At 42.5% G+C, this 15355-nt stretch overlaps 1 protein-coding gene across 1 annotated transcript in view; it reads right to left on the bottom strand.

The window, feature by feature from the left end:
• The window catches only part of LOC126278515 (luciferin sulfotransferase-like), a 77546-nt gene extending 63636 nt beyond the window's left edge, over positions 1-13910 (bottom strand). Inside the window, exons 1-2 of the mRNA XM_049978680.1 lie at positions 13876-13910; positions 2889-3067 (exon numbers count right to left, since the gene is read on the bottom strand). Coding sequence (XP_049834637.1) covers positions 2889-3060 — 172 coding nt within the window. The 5' untranslated portion in view covers positions 3061-3067; positions 13876-13910. The remainder of the gene's footprint in view (positions 1-2888; positions 3068-13875) is intronic.
• Between the last annotated feature and the right edge of the window lie 1445 nt (positions 13911-15355).

Raw genomic sequence — 15355 nt, 5'->3', positions numbered from 1 at the left:
ATTGGTGGCAAGTTCCTATGGGACCAAACTGCTGAGGTCATCGGTCCCTAGGCTTACACACTAGTTAATCTAAACTTTAACTTACGCTACGGACAACACACACACGCACTCTCTCTCTCTCTCTCTCTCTCTCTCTCTCTCTCTCTCTCTCTCTCACACACACACACACACACACACACACACACACATGCCCGAGGGAGGACTCGAACCGCCGACGGTTGGAGTCGCGTGAACCGTGGCAAGGCCCCCGTAGACCGCTCGGCGGTAATAAGTCTAATGTGAAGCAGTAGTCAAACATCCAATTCCTTAAACGGATTTCTATATGATGCTCATTGGTGAGAACCGCAAATTAGTCTTACAGCAGGTTTCTGAGTAATGAAGATTTCCCCCTTTGGAGATGAGTTACTTGAGAATATTTTTATATACGAAATTATTGAATAACATGACTGCAGCCATCAAGTTTGTTGTTAGTTTGTTATTATCTTTCAAATGAAAATATGTTTAAGATTTTCTTTGATGAGGACCATCTGAGCTGCAATCTATGGAAGCTACGTTGGCATATGTCTCTTTCCTTCTATTGCCGATAAACCTTTTTCATACGTCTTGCGCAGTGTCTCTAGTATGTCCGTCGATGGCGTCATATCGCACTTTTCAGTTCTGAGGGCACAATGTACACGTAAAGACCCGTAGAACAATATAGTGTCTCTCGCCAATGTGAAATGCGCGATGTGTTCGATTTCTCCGTGATTAGGGTTTCCGCCTGATTTCCATGCACCCACAGAACGTAACTGTCATGGGTGACAGCAAAGTGCCGGCCGGTGTGGCCGAGCGGTTCTAGGCGCTTCAGTCTGGACCGGCGCGACCGCTACTGTCGCAGCTTCGAATTCTGCCTCGGGATTGGATGTGTGTAATGTCCTTAGGTTAGTTAGGTTTAAGTAGTTCTAAGTTCTAGGAGACTTATGACCTGAGATGTTAAGTCCCATTTTGACAGCAAAGTGCGGCACCGATGCAGAAATTTTTTAGCAGGGCGTACAGAAATTCATGATGCAGGCAGTGCGATTTTCATCTCTTTGCCCACATTAACCGCTGGATATGAGAACAGCATTTTGACACAGACAACAAGCTGGCTAACAGAGTAGAGAAATGTCCGAAAGCATTCTATGAAGAGGTTGTTGTAAGGTTGGTACCACGGAGCGACAAATATCTACATCGGTGCGGCGGCCATATATACACTCCTGGAAATTGAAATAAGAACACCGTGAATTCATTGTCCCAGGAAGGGGATACTTTATTGACACATTCCTGGGGTCAGATACATCACATGATCACACTGACAGAACCACAGGCACATAAACACAGGCAACAGAGCATGCACAATGTCGGCACTAGTACAGTGTATATCCACCTTTCGCAGCAATGCAGGCTGCTATTCTCCCATGGAGACGATCGTAGAGATGCTGGATGTAGTCCTGTGGAACGGCTTGCCATGCCATTTCCACCTGGCACCTCAGTTGGACCAGCTGCTGGACGTGCACACCGCGTGAGACGACGCTTCATCCAGTCCCAAACATGCTCAATAGGGGACAGATCCGGAGATCTTGCTGGCCAGGGTAGTTGACTTACACCTTCTAGAGCACGTTGGGTGGCACGGGATACATGCGGACGTGCATTGTCCTGTTGGAACAGCAAGTTCCCTTGCCGGTCTAGGAATGGTAGAACGATGGGTTCGATGACGGTTTGGATGTACCGTGCACAATTCAGTGTCCCCTCGACGATCACCAGAGGTGTACGGCCAGTGTAGGAGATCGCTCCCCACACCATGATGCCGGGTGTTGGCCCAGTGTGCCTTGGTCGTATGCAGTCCGGATTGTGGCGCTCACCTGCACGGCGCCAAACACGCATACGACCATCATTGGCACCAAGGCAGAAGCGACTCTCATCGCTGAAGACGACACATCTCCATTCGTCCCTCCGTTCACGCCTGTCGCGACACCACTGGAGGCGGGCTGCACGATGTTGGGGCTTGAGGGGAAGACGGCCTAACGGTGTGCGGGACCGTAGCCCAGCTTCATGGAGACGGTTGGGAATGGTCCTCGCCGATACCCCAGGAGCAACAGTGTCCCTAATTTGCTGGGAAGTGGCGGTGCGGTCCCCTATGGCACTGCGTAGGATCCTACGGTCTTGGCGTGCATCCGTGCGTCGCTGCGGTCCGGTCCCAGGTCGACGGGCACGTGCACCTTCCGCCGACCACTGGCGACAACATCGATGTACTGTGGAGACCCCACGCCCCACGTGTTGAGCAATTCGGCGGTACGTCCACCCGGCCTCCCGCATGCCCACTATATGCCCTCGCTCAAAGTCCGTCAACTGCACATACGGTTCACGTCCACGCTGTCGCGGCATGCTACCAGTGTTAAAGACTGCGATGGAGCTCCGTATGCCACGGCAAACTGGCTGACACTGACGGCGGCGGTGCACAAATGCTGCGCAGCTAGCGCCATTTTACGGCCAACACCGCGGTTCCTGGTGTGTCCGCTGTGCCGTGCGTGTGATCATTGCTTGTACAGCCCTCTCGCAGTGTCCGGAGCAAGTATGGGGGGTCTGACACACCGGTGTCAATGTGTTCTTTTTTCCATTTCCAGGAGTGTAGAAGTAACTGGCTGTAGCTGAATGTTCAAAATAAAAGGTTTTTGATTTTCACTGTAGTTTCCATTGCACGAGTGATCGGAGTTTGGAAAAAGTAGCCCTCATGTGTACTGTGTATTTTTGTTTTATGACGTGTCTTGTGGAGCCGTCAGCGAACTTCGACTGCACATTTCACTCGTGTTTAACCAAATGCTCGGTCACATGGCGAGATCAGTAAATGTATTGAGTGATGGATTACTCACCACACTTGGGAAAGGAGACGACCCACACGTCGTCGGAGCGCACCTCGAAGTCTGAGACGCATGTCCAGTTGCGGCGGTAGTGGTCTGTGACGATGCAGCGCGAAGGGTCGGCCCTCCACAGGACCACCTTCCCGTTCAGTTCTCTCACTGGCTCGAAGTGCATCGCGCCCATGTGCCGTCTGAAAAATAAATTGACTCTGAAGACGTTTTCAGAAGTACACTGGCGGTACAGTAGTGGCGTCAGCGTTATGGCCGATTCACACTTGACGAAACAGGACTGAATTGAACGGAACGTCAAAACATCACACAATGCATTTCAAATGGTGGCATTCACACACACCGGAACGGGGTGGGTAAGGCTTCTCGGAAAGATATTTTTGACGTTGACCTTGCTTTGAGTGACGTTGTCGTCATCTGCCAGCATCGGAAGTTAACCTAATTTCTTCACGCTCACTCGTGCTATAGTACTGTATTTCGTGCTTCTGCTTATTTCAGTGTTTATTACATTATATTTGTTTTCGTGCCTGCCAGTATAGCATGACATGTAGCGCACTAGCTTACCAGAGATCTAGTTCACGCGGCGTTTTAACTATCGTGGCTTGTACGCCATAAGCCTGACCGAGGTTTCTTTAACCCACACTCATTTAGGAAGCTGCTGACAAGGGAACCGTAGAACATCCCCTCATCGACTTGATTCGTACTGATAGGATGTGTAGTGCACGACTACGACTTCAACGCAATATGCAAACGGGAAGGTACAACTGTCAACCGTTTTCGAGAAAATCGAATTGATAATTTTAAAAGTCTTCATCACTTTGAATGGTAGATATTACTTAAGAATATGCACCCGAGCGAGAAAGTACTTAGCTTCGTAAGCGTGAGGTCTCGGGATCGAATCTCGCCGACGGTATTTCCTTCTTATTTACTCTCACGTAATTGTAACAACTATTTCAATATGACTAAATTATCACTACCTAATGAATCATTTATTATTTTCATAATCTTAGCCCTGAAAATCGGATTGTTCTTTAAAATTTTGGAAGTACTTCCCAACCCATCGTGAGCCCGTTTTCACCGTATCCATACGTGTGGGAAAAACAATTTCTTTTGCTTCTAAGTTCGCGGGGAGTACAAACTTATCCGTGTTTGTGCGGCGCAATTCTCTTCACCTGCAAGTCTGCTAATGTGAAGTACTGACGTTATTCATCCAAAACGTACACTGTTGCCGCAGTCTTGCGACGCTTATTTTCACAGGCAGGTGTAGAACATTATTAAAACAACTACAGAACTGCGAGCACATCATCGAACAGAATAGAGAGAGTGCTTGTACAGAAGTTTGCATACAAATCCAGTCAGTCGCAACTCATCAGTTGTCTGCACTTATATTCGGCGATATCTTTCAATATGCACGGTATGCAGCGACATTCTGTCGATAACGAAGAACAGTTTATGAATCTAAACCCAGTTTGTTTTGTAATAGATACAGAGAAAACGATTCACATTCCAAAATTCTGCGTTCACTACGCGTGCTCTATGCAGCAATTACTACTCTGTTCCGTGCTTCTATGATCATGAACATCCTCATTCGTGCAGCACTCCTTATTATAACTATTTGTCACTGATGTAGTTACAACTAAATAAATCAAATGGCTGTACTCACTTGACTGAAGGTTCACGTGTACCCTCTTTTATTTCCAATCTCATTACGTGAAAATTTTCTCCTTTCTTCAGGATAAAGACTATGAAAATAATAAATGAATCATTAAATATCGATAATTTCCTGAATCAAAATGAATCTGTTGTTACAATTACTCGGGAATGAAGGTGCCGACAGTGAGATTCTACACAGAGGCCTCGTCGTATAAAAATAAGCGCTTACCCACTCGGTTACGGACACCTTGAATGCTAGCGACCACACAAAGTCTACAAGCACGTCTGAAATTTTCAAACTCAATTTTCTCGAGAATGACGAGAGTTGCGTCTTTCTGTTTACATATATTGAAGTCCTGCTCGTGTCCTACACGTTCCCTCAATATGAACTCGGTGAGCGGAAGTTTGAACGGTCACCTTGTGAGCTGGCCCACACTTCCCGCCTCACACAATACGGTACGAAAACAGTCAAAATTCCATCACACGGAGAACAGTTACAGAGTTCACAAACAAGCGATGCACACGACTTCCCTCCCTTAGGTAATTAACGACTGCGGCTTCAGAAAGTCAACTAAAATAATTTTTTGACAACACGTGAGTTCAATGGAGCCCGTTCTGGACAGGATAAACGAGAACGAAAAGAAAAAGAACTGCTTTGTTTTCGAGACATAGTCAAGTGTTCCGTCACGACTTTGACATTTTTTCCGCGAGTGTTCTTCCACAAGAGACGTCTCGTACCTACGTAAAAGCGAAAGATGATTTACGTTTTGCAATACCTTTACACATAAAAAACTTATATCGTGCATAAATAAGAACACAGATTGGTGAAATAATTTATTAGCAGTAAAAGAGTATCCATTGAAGGAGAAATACATTTTTGGACGTTATTTGATGCTTAGAAAGAAAAAGCACGACGGATGAAGTAAGAAAGCTCTGTTTACTGCCTTATAAGCATAGTCTGACTTGTATGTGTGTATATAAGAACACTCAGATTTTCTGAAATGTTTGGCCGACGCTTTTCCTATTTTTACACTTTCTAGCAGCTTACCACAGAGACTTTATCAAGAGCCAGTTACGAAATATGATGTGGTTATTAAGAAACTTTATCAGAGCTAGTTTCCTTATACTGGTACTAAATTTCAACTTTTTATATCACAGATATTATAAACAGCCTCAACTTTCAGCCTTCGGTACTGGGCTAACGGAGCGGACGTGCTCTTGACGTTCTGGATTTTTGCCACCTGTCCCGTTTTCATTTCACTGCCCCTTATAGAAACCACCTCCTTCGCATGCACGACGCGTCTCATAGTGACGGCACGAATGTCCTAAGCCATCTATATTTTTTCGTTGAATAGGCCGTATGTACCAAAAATTACCGAACTATCAGTTTAATAAGCCACGGCTGCAAAATACTAACGCGAATTCTTTACAGACGAATGGAAAAACTGGTAGATGCAGACCTCGGGGAGGATCAGTTTGGATTCCGTCGAAATGTTGGAACACGTGAGGCAATACTGACCTTACGACTTATCTTAGAAGAAAGATTAAGAAAAGGCAAACCTACGTTTCTAGCATTTGTAGACTTAGAGAAAGCTTTTGACAATGTTGACTGGAATACTCTTTTTCAAATTCTAAAGGTGGCAGGGGTAAAATACAGGGAGCGAAAGGCTATTTATAATTTGTACAGAAACCAGATGGCAGTTATAAGAGTCGAGGGGCATGAAAGGGAAGCAGTGGTTGGGAAAGGAGTGAGACAGGGTTGTAGCCTCTCCCCGATGTTATTCAATCTGTATATTGAACAAGCAGTAAAGGAAACAAAAGAAAAATTTGGAGTAGGTATTAAAATTCATGGAGACGAAGTAAAAACTTTGAGGTTCGCCGATGACATTGTAATTCTGTCAGAGACGGCAAAGGACTTGGAAGAGCAGTTGAACGGAATGGACAGTGTCTTGAAAGGAGGATATAAGATGAACATTAACAAAAGCAAAACGAGGATAATGGAATGTAGTCAAATTAAATCGGGTGATGCTGAGGGAATTAGATTAGGAAATGAGACACTTAAAGTAGTAAAAGAGTTTTGCTATTTAGGAAGTAAAATAACTGATGATGGTCGAAGTAGAGAGGATATAAAATGTAAACTGGCAATGGCAAGGAAAGCGTTTCTGAAGAAGAGAAATTTGTTAACATCGAATATAGATTTATGTATCAGGAAGTCGTTTCTGAAAGTATTTGTTTGGAGTGTAGCCATCTATGGAAGTGAAACATGGACGATAACTAGTTTGGACAAGAAGAGAATAGAAGCTTTCGAAATGTGGTGCTACAGAAGAATACTGAAGATAAGGTGGATAGATCACGTAACTAATGAGGAGGTATTGAATAGGATTGGGGAGAAGAGAAGTTTGTGGCACAACTTGACTATAAGAAGGGATCGGTTGGTAGGATATATTTTGAGGCATCAAGGGATCACAAATTTAGCATTGGAGGGCAGCGTGGAGGGTAAAAATCGTAGAGGGAGACCGAGAGATGAGAACACTAAGCAGATTCAGAAGGATGTAGGTCGCAGTAGGTACTGGGAGATGAAGCAGCTTGCACAGGATAGAGTAGCATGGAGAGCTGCATCAAACCAGTCTCAGGACTGAAGACAACAACAACAACCAACATTGAATGAAATTGCACCAAACGTTCAAGAGTAATACATTATAGCCACATGCCAGAATGTGGCATTCGGTAACGCCGACTGTTACACGAGCATAGATAGGGACTGCCCACCCCACTCGGACCCCGTCATGGCAAGATTAGTCAATATAACAAAAGAGAACTGTGAGCAACATACAACACAAAGCAAAGCGGAGTACACCAAGCATTTTGTGACAGCTGCCGCGCGATTGTTTGCTGATGTTGGCACTGCTGTGAACGAGGTATTCAGGTCCCACTTCTACCGCTATGTAAAGCCGCCGTAGTTTAAAAAACCCCACCCCCTCCCCCTCCATCAAAGACCGCCTCATTAAAATGTGCCTTTCTATCGCCTCATCTCCTCCTAGTGGTTAAATGTCGTTGGGAGTGGCATCAATCAGCGTAGTAGCATCGAAAACCACTCGTATGTAGTCGATACTAACGCCACTCGTATCAGATTATTTTTATATGTAACACGCTTCACAACCCGCAAGGATACCAGGTGTGCCTTGTTACAAAAACTATAAACCCTTACATTGAATACTTTTTTCTCCACGTTAGTCACTAAATGATTAAAAGATTAGGAAATGAGACACTTAAAGTAGTAAAGGAGTTTTGCTATTCGGGGAGCAAAATAACTGATGATGGTCGACGTAGAGAAGATATAAAATGTAGACTGACAATGGCAAGGAAAGCGTTTCTAAAGAAGAGAAATTTTTTAACATCGAGTATAGATTTAAGTGTCAGGAAGTCGTTACTGAAAGTATTTGTATGGAGTGTAGCCATGTATGGAAGTGAAACATGGACGATAAATAGTTTGGACTGGAAGAGAATAGAAGCTTTCGAAATGTGGTGCTACAGAAGAATGATGAAGATTAGATGGGTAGATCACATAACTAACGAGGAGGTATTGAATAGGATTGGGGAGAAGTTTGTGGCACAACTTGACCAGAAGAAGGGATCGGTTGGCAGGACATGTTCTGAGGCACCAGGGGATCACCAATTTAGTATTTGAGGGCAGCGTGGAGGGTAAAAATCGTAGAGGGAGACCAAGAGGTGAATACACTATGGAGATTCAAAAGGATGTAGGTTGCAGTAGGTACTGGGAGATGAAGAAACTTGCACAGGATAGGGTAGCATGGAGAGTTGCATCAAACCAATCTCAGGACTGAAGACAACAACAACAACATGTCACTAAATTTTAAAGATATTATAAGATCGATGCTAACTGTGCAAAAAAGCATTTCCAGATCAACAAACTCAAAATTTTTCACAATTTTGTCTCGTTTTTCACGAGAGGGTAAATGATTTTGTGCTGTGTGGTTTTCAGTATGAAGACTGGTTTGATGGAGCTCTCCACATTAGTCCGTACTGTGTAAGCCTCTTCATCACTGTGTAACTACTATAACCCACGTCCATTTCAACCCACTTAGTGTAATCAAGCCTTGATCCCCCATTACAGTTTTTACTCCCGACACATCCTGACATTACCAATTTGAAATGTGGTCCAACTAAAAGATTCATATTTCTTTACGTACTACATGAAAATGTAATAAAAATGGGGTTCCTATTTTTTTAAAAAACGCAGTTGATATGCGTTTGACCTATGGCAGCGCCATCAAGCGGGCCAACCATAGCGCCATCTGGTTTCCCCCTTCAAGCTAGACAAGTTTCGTTCTTTTTAGTTTCTTCGTTTGTCGCTTATTTCGTGAGATATTTGGCCCGGTGACTATCAATGAACCATCCTGTATATACTCTTGATGGCTAATAATGATTCCTTCAGTACAGATGCACACGATGTCGAAACTCTTGTGGGAATTAGGTGAAGTTGCGAGCAGTGAGGGTAATGGATTGTGCGCACTACATGTGTAGTGTACGACAAGTTGAGAATCTGGATTGGATGGACAGTGTGCTCAGATAGCCTAAGCGGTAAAGGCAGCCACAAGCTCAAAGAGTGAAGTCCGATTTTGAGTCCCAGTCTGGCACAAATTTAAATTTGTCAGTATGGCAATTATTTAAATGCCCGATTGCGACTGAGGTCTGACTTCCTATTACGTCATGTATGTACAGGATGCATCACCTAAAACTTAGACCAACGAAATGGGAAGTGCTATTGATGTGAGGTTTTCACAGAACGGATTGGTAGACAGGAGTTCGTGTTGTTAGCTAATAAGCAGGATGTAATAATACTTCTAAAGTTTATTTTTTGTGTAAAAACACACTTTTAAAAGGAACAATGCCTATTGACTGTAATGCCTACTAATGCCTACTAATAGCAAGATAAATTGCGACATCATTTACCTGTAGTGAACACTATCCATTATCCTCACTACTCGCTGCTTCACCTAATTCCCACTAGAGTTTGGACGTAGTGTGCATCTGCTCTGACCCTGTCATTATTAATAGCTATGAAGCGTATATATATATATATATATATATATATATATATATATATATATATATATATGTGTGTGTGTGTGTGTGTGTGTGTGTGTGTGTGATTCGGGCATTCGGACATGTCCAAAAGAACCCGCACACGCGCATGCGCACCGCTAGCATAAAATCCGGTTTCGAGTCTTAGTCACTTGTCCCAACTGGTATTGCCGAATGTATTTGGAGTGCAGCCATGTGGAGAAGTGGAATTTGAACGATAAGCAGTGCAGGCAAGAAGAGAATGGGAGCTTCTGTATGTCAGTGGTGTTTGTCGCAAGATTTTAGTGCGAGTCGTTTCCAAGATACAGCATTTAGAAAAGTTCCCACACCGACACGTGTACAATACCTGTGGTAGCACACACGTGAGTTCAACTCAAGTGCATACAGTAGTTATGTGTATTCTGACCAGTAACGAGACAATTGACTGTCGTAGGTTGTGTTCAAAAGGACCACCGGCAGCAGCAATACACGCTTCCAGTCTGGCACGGAACGAATGCTGCACACGTGCTAACATTTCAGCAGAGATGTCCGAGCAGGCTGCAGTAACACGTCGTTGCATGTCATCGGGTTCAGTTTGTATGTGTTTTTAGACAGCGTCTTTCAGTTTTCCCCATAGAAAAAAAGTCGACAATGTTAAATTTTGTGCGTCCAATCCAACGATTTGGAAACAATTCGTGCACTATGGGCTGGACAGCCATCATGTTGGTACTAGTCTGCAGATGAACGTCTTTTAGCATATGTGGAAGATAGTTTGTTAGGAGGTCGCGATACTTGTGTGCGTTCAGTGTTCCGTCTATGAAACACGGGACAATGAGCTTATGGTTCACAATCCCACACCACATGTTTACGTTCCATGGACACTGACGCTCAACCTGACGAAGCCAATGGAGATAGTCAACAGACCAATGGCGCATGTTTCGGTGGTCACGATTGGTAATTTCGGATTCATCACTAAACAATACACATGATGCATCTGGAGCATCCTGTCTTAATACACATAATCGTTTCCATACAGCTCTTGATGGAAAGAGAAGTGATAGGGATGGAACATTTGCCGTTGGACAAGGCGCAGGACACTCTTGACACATGCCACTTCGTCATGTGGATGCTAACGTGCCGATAAATCTTTACAGTAGTAAGAAGATTAATTTCCTACCCTTCTACCACCACTTCTTTCCGTCTGTTACGTTGTGTAGGCGTTACACCGACATTTTCACGTAACTGGTTGAAGACGGTGGGAAATAAGTGTCTAGAATTGCCGAGGTGGTTGAAGTCTATTAGGATATCTAGCCGCATATACCGTACAAGATTCTTACATTCTTCATACACCACCAGCAAGTCGGCTTTTTCTGCATTGCTAAATCTCCTCGTCCACTCACGACTTACCGCTTGGACTGTCACACATTAAATGACTAGCAAGTTGCAGTGCACTCAAGGAACACATAAGCACACTGAAAGCAAAGATAACATCGTACTTAACAACTACGAAGGTTGAATGGCACAAACAAGTGTCGCTGTGGAAACTTTTCAAACTACGATATCTTGTAAACGACTCGCACTATCACCGTGCAACAAATACCAGTGACATTGTAATCTAGTCAGCTTTTAGTTTCTTAATGCTAACAGACACAGTTCCATTTAAAGAGAAGTGAACATTTCCACAAAAATACACTTTCAAAGTATTATTACAATCTGTTTATTAGCCAACAACACGAGCCCCTGACCACCAATCCATTCTGCAAACGCCGTACAGCAATTGTACTTTACATTTCTGCAGTACTTTCGGCAAAAGTTTTAAGTGATTCAACCCGTATGCGGCCACTGAAGGGTCGTGTGGTAGCGTTCTCGCTTCCCACGCCCGGGTTCCCGGGTTCGATTCCCGGCGGGCTGGGTGTTGTGTGATGTCCTTAGGTTAGTTAGGTTCAAGTAGTTCTAAGTTCTAGGGGACAGATGACCATTGATGTTAGGTCCCATAGTGCTCAGAGCCGTTTGAACCGTTTTTTCTTTTGTTTTTTTTTTTTGGCCACTGAAGTAAAAACAGACATGTCGGAAAGAACAGAACCCCACATATATACATTCTGCTATAGACAGTCTAGTAGATTTTATGCCCTCTCCATGTCGACCGTGGTTAGTTATTTTGCTGCCCAAAGGGCAGAATGAGCCTAACTTTCGTGTCTCATTTCCTCATTTAATTCTTCAGCATCATCTGATTTAATTCGACTACATTTATTACCCTTGTTTTATTTTTGTTCAAGTTCATCTTAAAGCTCCTTTCCAAAACACAATTCACGTTCCAAGTCTTTGACAGAATTGCACTGTAATCAGCAAGTTTTTGTTTCTTCACCCTGAACATTAATTTCCTTTCCAAAGTTCTCCATAGTTCCCTTTATCGCTTGCTGAATGTACAGACTGAATAACATTTAGAGCAGTATACAACCTTGTCTTTCTTCATTCTCTACCACTGCTTCCTTTTCATGTCTTTCTTCTCTTATAAAAGTACCATAGTTGTTGTGCATTATGCAAATAATCTTTCGCTCCCTGTATTTTATCGCATAAGCTCAGAAATGTAACAATGGCGATATATGGGGTTTCAACGCTCCTTAAATTTTCGCCACGGGAATCACTTGCTTTGCCTACAATGACACTTTTGTCTGATGTAAAATAGAAATACAGGATTCCGAGAAACGAACCAGATGAATTTGAAAGTTCCGCAGTAACAATTCTTGAGTCCTTTCTCTTCGAAAACTTAACTCTGTAAAATTCGCTTTCCATCTGCGAACATTATTTTTACATGTTCGTCGTAAAACAAATCTTCTTTTATTATGAAATTATGAAGTACGATGTTTTGCGAAGTCCACTTCCCACTCTCGTCATTTGTTCCTAATGTCTTGGACTTTATGATATCCAATGCACTTTCGTTCTTGCAGTCTACCCGTTCATAAGCGTTACAGCGTGATAGATGGAACACTAACTGCAGAAACTGGGGGGATTAGGGGAATATGTACGCTGCAAACACTTAGTTCCCATGATCGATATCACCTAAGTAAAGTGAGTTCAACAGCTGTTTGTATTTAAACGACAGTGTGTTAAATGAAACTAGAATATGGACTTCGTAATAAGGATAGGCGACATTGGCAAATCCTCGACACTTATTTCGATTTCATCATCGATGTATGAACGTCGATGGCCAAAAATAATAGACGCTGATACATCATCGTCACTGATATCGATTTCACCATTGATGTATAAATTTCGATATCCAGAAATATTCTTTTCTAAAATTGCGATGTTTTTAACATGTGTGCTAAAAGATGAATTTATAAAATGACATAAAAAGCAACACACAAATACATCTAATATATTTATTAACCAATAAAATAGCAATATTTAATATTACATATCCTACAATGCTTTGTCTACAGACTGTAAAAACATCATTTTTGAGAGACGTTTCCCCTCCAGATTACTACGTTGTTGACAGACTGATCATCAGTCTTTGAGAAACTAACAATGTATCTCTGCAGCTCAAATACTTAAGTGCAACTTTATCTAGCTTTTTTAGCGTTGGATAGGAGGAACCGAAGATGTAACTCCATACTACTAATGGAAATAGTTTAAGCTTAAGAAGGCTATCTTTCTGATGGTAAGTCCATTTCTATTCCGGTTTGCAAGTTACTATTTCTTCTGTTATTTTATAATGTTCATACCATAAATAAAATCTGGTTCCTCTGTTTTCTGTAACGTATCAAGTGTTTACAGGACTACTTGACACCGCTAAAGGTTGAACTAAATAAACAATGCAATGTATTAGTCCACGCTTAAACACAAAAATAGTCACTGTTCCTACCTCAGTTCATTCAAATCTCTCTCTCTCTCTCTCTCTCTCTCTCTCTCTCTCTCTCTCTCTCTCAATCTTCCGCTCCAAAAACCCCTTCCCACCCCTGCCCTCCCCCCTCCTGACGACCACCTTTGCTAAGTAGTAAATGTGTCGTTACGAGATACGTTCAGAAAAGTATTGGTTTAAATGACAAAACAATTATTTCCAGTGGTAACAGGTAGACTGGTTTCTTGCTATCATCGAAGTCGATATTTTGTCTTTAACATCTATATTACGATCTTCCGCAGAGTCTTCAGTATCGATATCCTAACATCAGTGTATAAACTCCGAACATTGGTGTTTTGAGTGTATCAATCATTGAACAGTCTTGCTTCGCGATAAGCGCTAGCTTACCTCCGTACGCCTGTCGTCACCGATGCCGCGAGGAAAGCAATTTCTATCACGCCGTGCGGCTAACTACTTATATCAATCGGATGTCCTTGACAAGAGATACGATAGCGCCTCTACATCGATAGCATCTTACATGTGGCGTCGAGTTTACCCAGCACTTCTCTCCACATTTCCTTTGCAGAATAAATGTATCGTCTACTCTCTTTGTTGGAATTTTTCTCCTCTTGAATCGGTTCGCAGACTATGAAGTTTTGTACAGGGAAGTAGCGTAATTAGAAAATGTTTGTTCAATGTCAAAGGCTTACAGATGTCCAACGAATGGTGTAAAGACCGACAAATTGCCATTAACACACTTAAATGCAATGGAATAAGCATAAATATTCGAAATGGCCTGATATCGTTTGAACAACGTTCAGTCATTGGACTCGGCTACAGCCGTCAAATATCCGTGAACCTCTGGAAAGATTTAAGGCGGAACTACTAAACAAATCTCGGCGTAGCAAGATCAGGTGTTACTCTGAGTACTGTCCTGTGTATCCTACCGAAGTGTAGCTGGCTCACGTAAAAGTTACAAAATTCTAATTAAAGTAACTCTTGAGTATGTTCTTAGTATTTGCAAAACATTCTTCGTTGATTGCTAGTTCAACGTGGTTTACCTTCTACGTACGAATAACTGTTCGTTCGGCTTTTGCAGACGGATATTATTTTAGTTTTGAATCAAACGTGTTTCACCCAGCGACTTCTAACTAAATTCCTTGCCTATGTATTATCCTCTCAGTTGTGTGACTGAATTGGTGATATCCTGTCAGAAAGGTGACAGTTCGTGGTAACTGATAGAATATTATCTAGTGAAACCGAAGTGAAATCTGGGGCTCCCCAAGAAAGTGTTGTATGTCTTCTGGTGTTATCAAACTTCGTAAACGATTTAGGAGATAATCTGTTTACAGATGATTCTACAGTTTACTATCTAGTTAAGTCATCAAAAGATCAAAAAGAATTGTAAATTGACATAGATAAGATATCTGCATGGTGTGAAAAGTGACATTTGATCCCAAAAAATAAAGAAGTTGAGGTTCTCCCAAAAAAATTCCATTGTATTTCTGTTACGTGACATACAACATAGATTTAAAGGTTGCAGATTAAAGTAAATACCTAAGGGGTATGAATAACTTTAGCCGGAACTTTCACGTAGGAAATTATGTGGGGAAGACGTAACGGAGGCTAAATTTTATTGGCAGAATACTTAGAAGTAGCCACAAATATACTAAGGAGACTGCTTAAGGTATGCTTGGTCTTCTAGTTCTCGTGTACTGCTGCGAGGTATCGGATCCTTACGAAATAAAATTGACAGAAAATATGAAAAAGTTTAAAGAAAGCCAGCTCGTCTTATATTATTGCCAAATAGGGGAGAGAGTGTCACGGATATAATAAGCGAACTATGGCGGCAATCACTAAATCAGAAATCGCTTTTCTTGTGAAATAT

Source organism: Schistocerca gregaria, chromosome 6, assembly GCF_023897955.1.
Source record: "Schistocerca gregaria isolate iqSchGreg1 chromosome 6, iqSchGreg1.2, whole genome shotgun sequence".
Lineage (NCBI taxonomy): Eukaryota > Metazoa > Arthropoda > Insecta > Orthoptera > Acrididae > Schistocerca > Schistocerca gregaria.
This window is presented reverse-complemented; position numbering and strand designations above follow the sequence as displayed.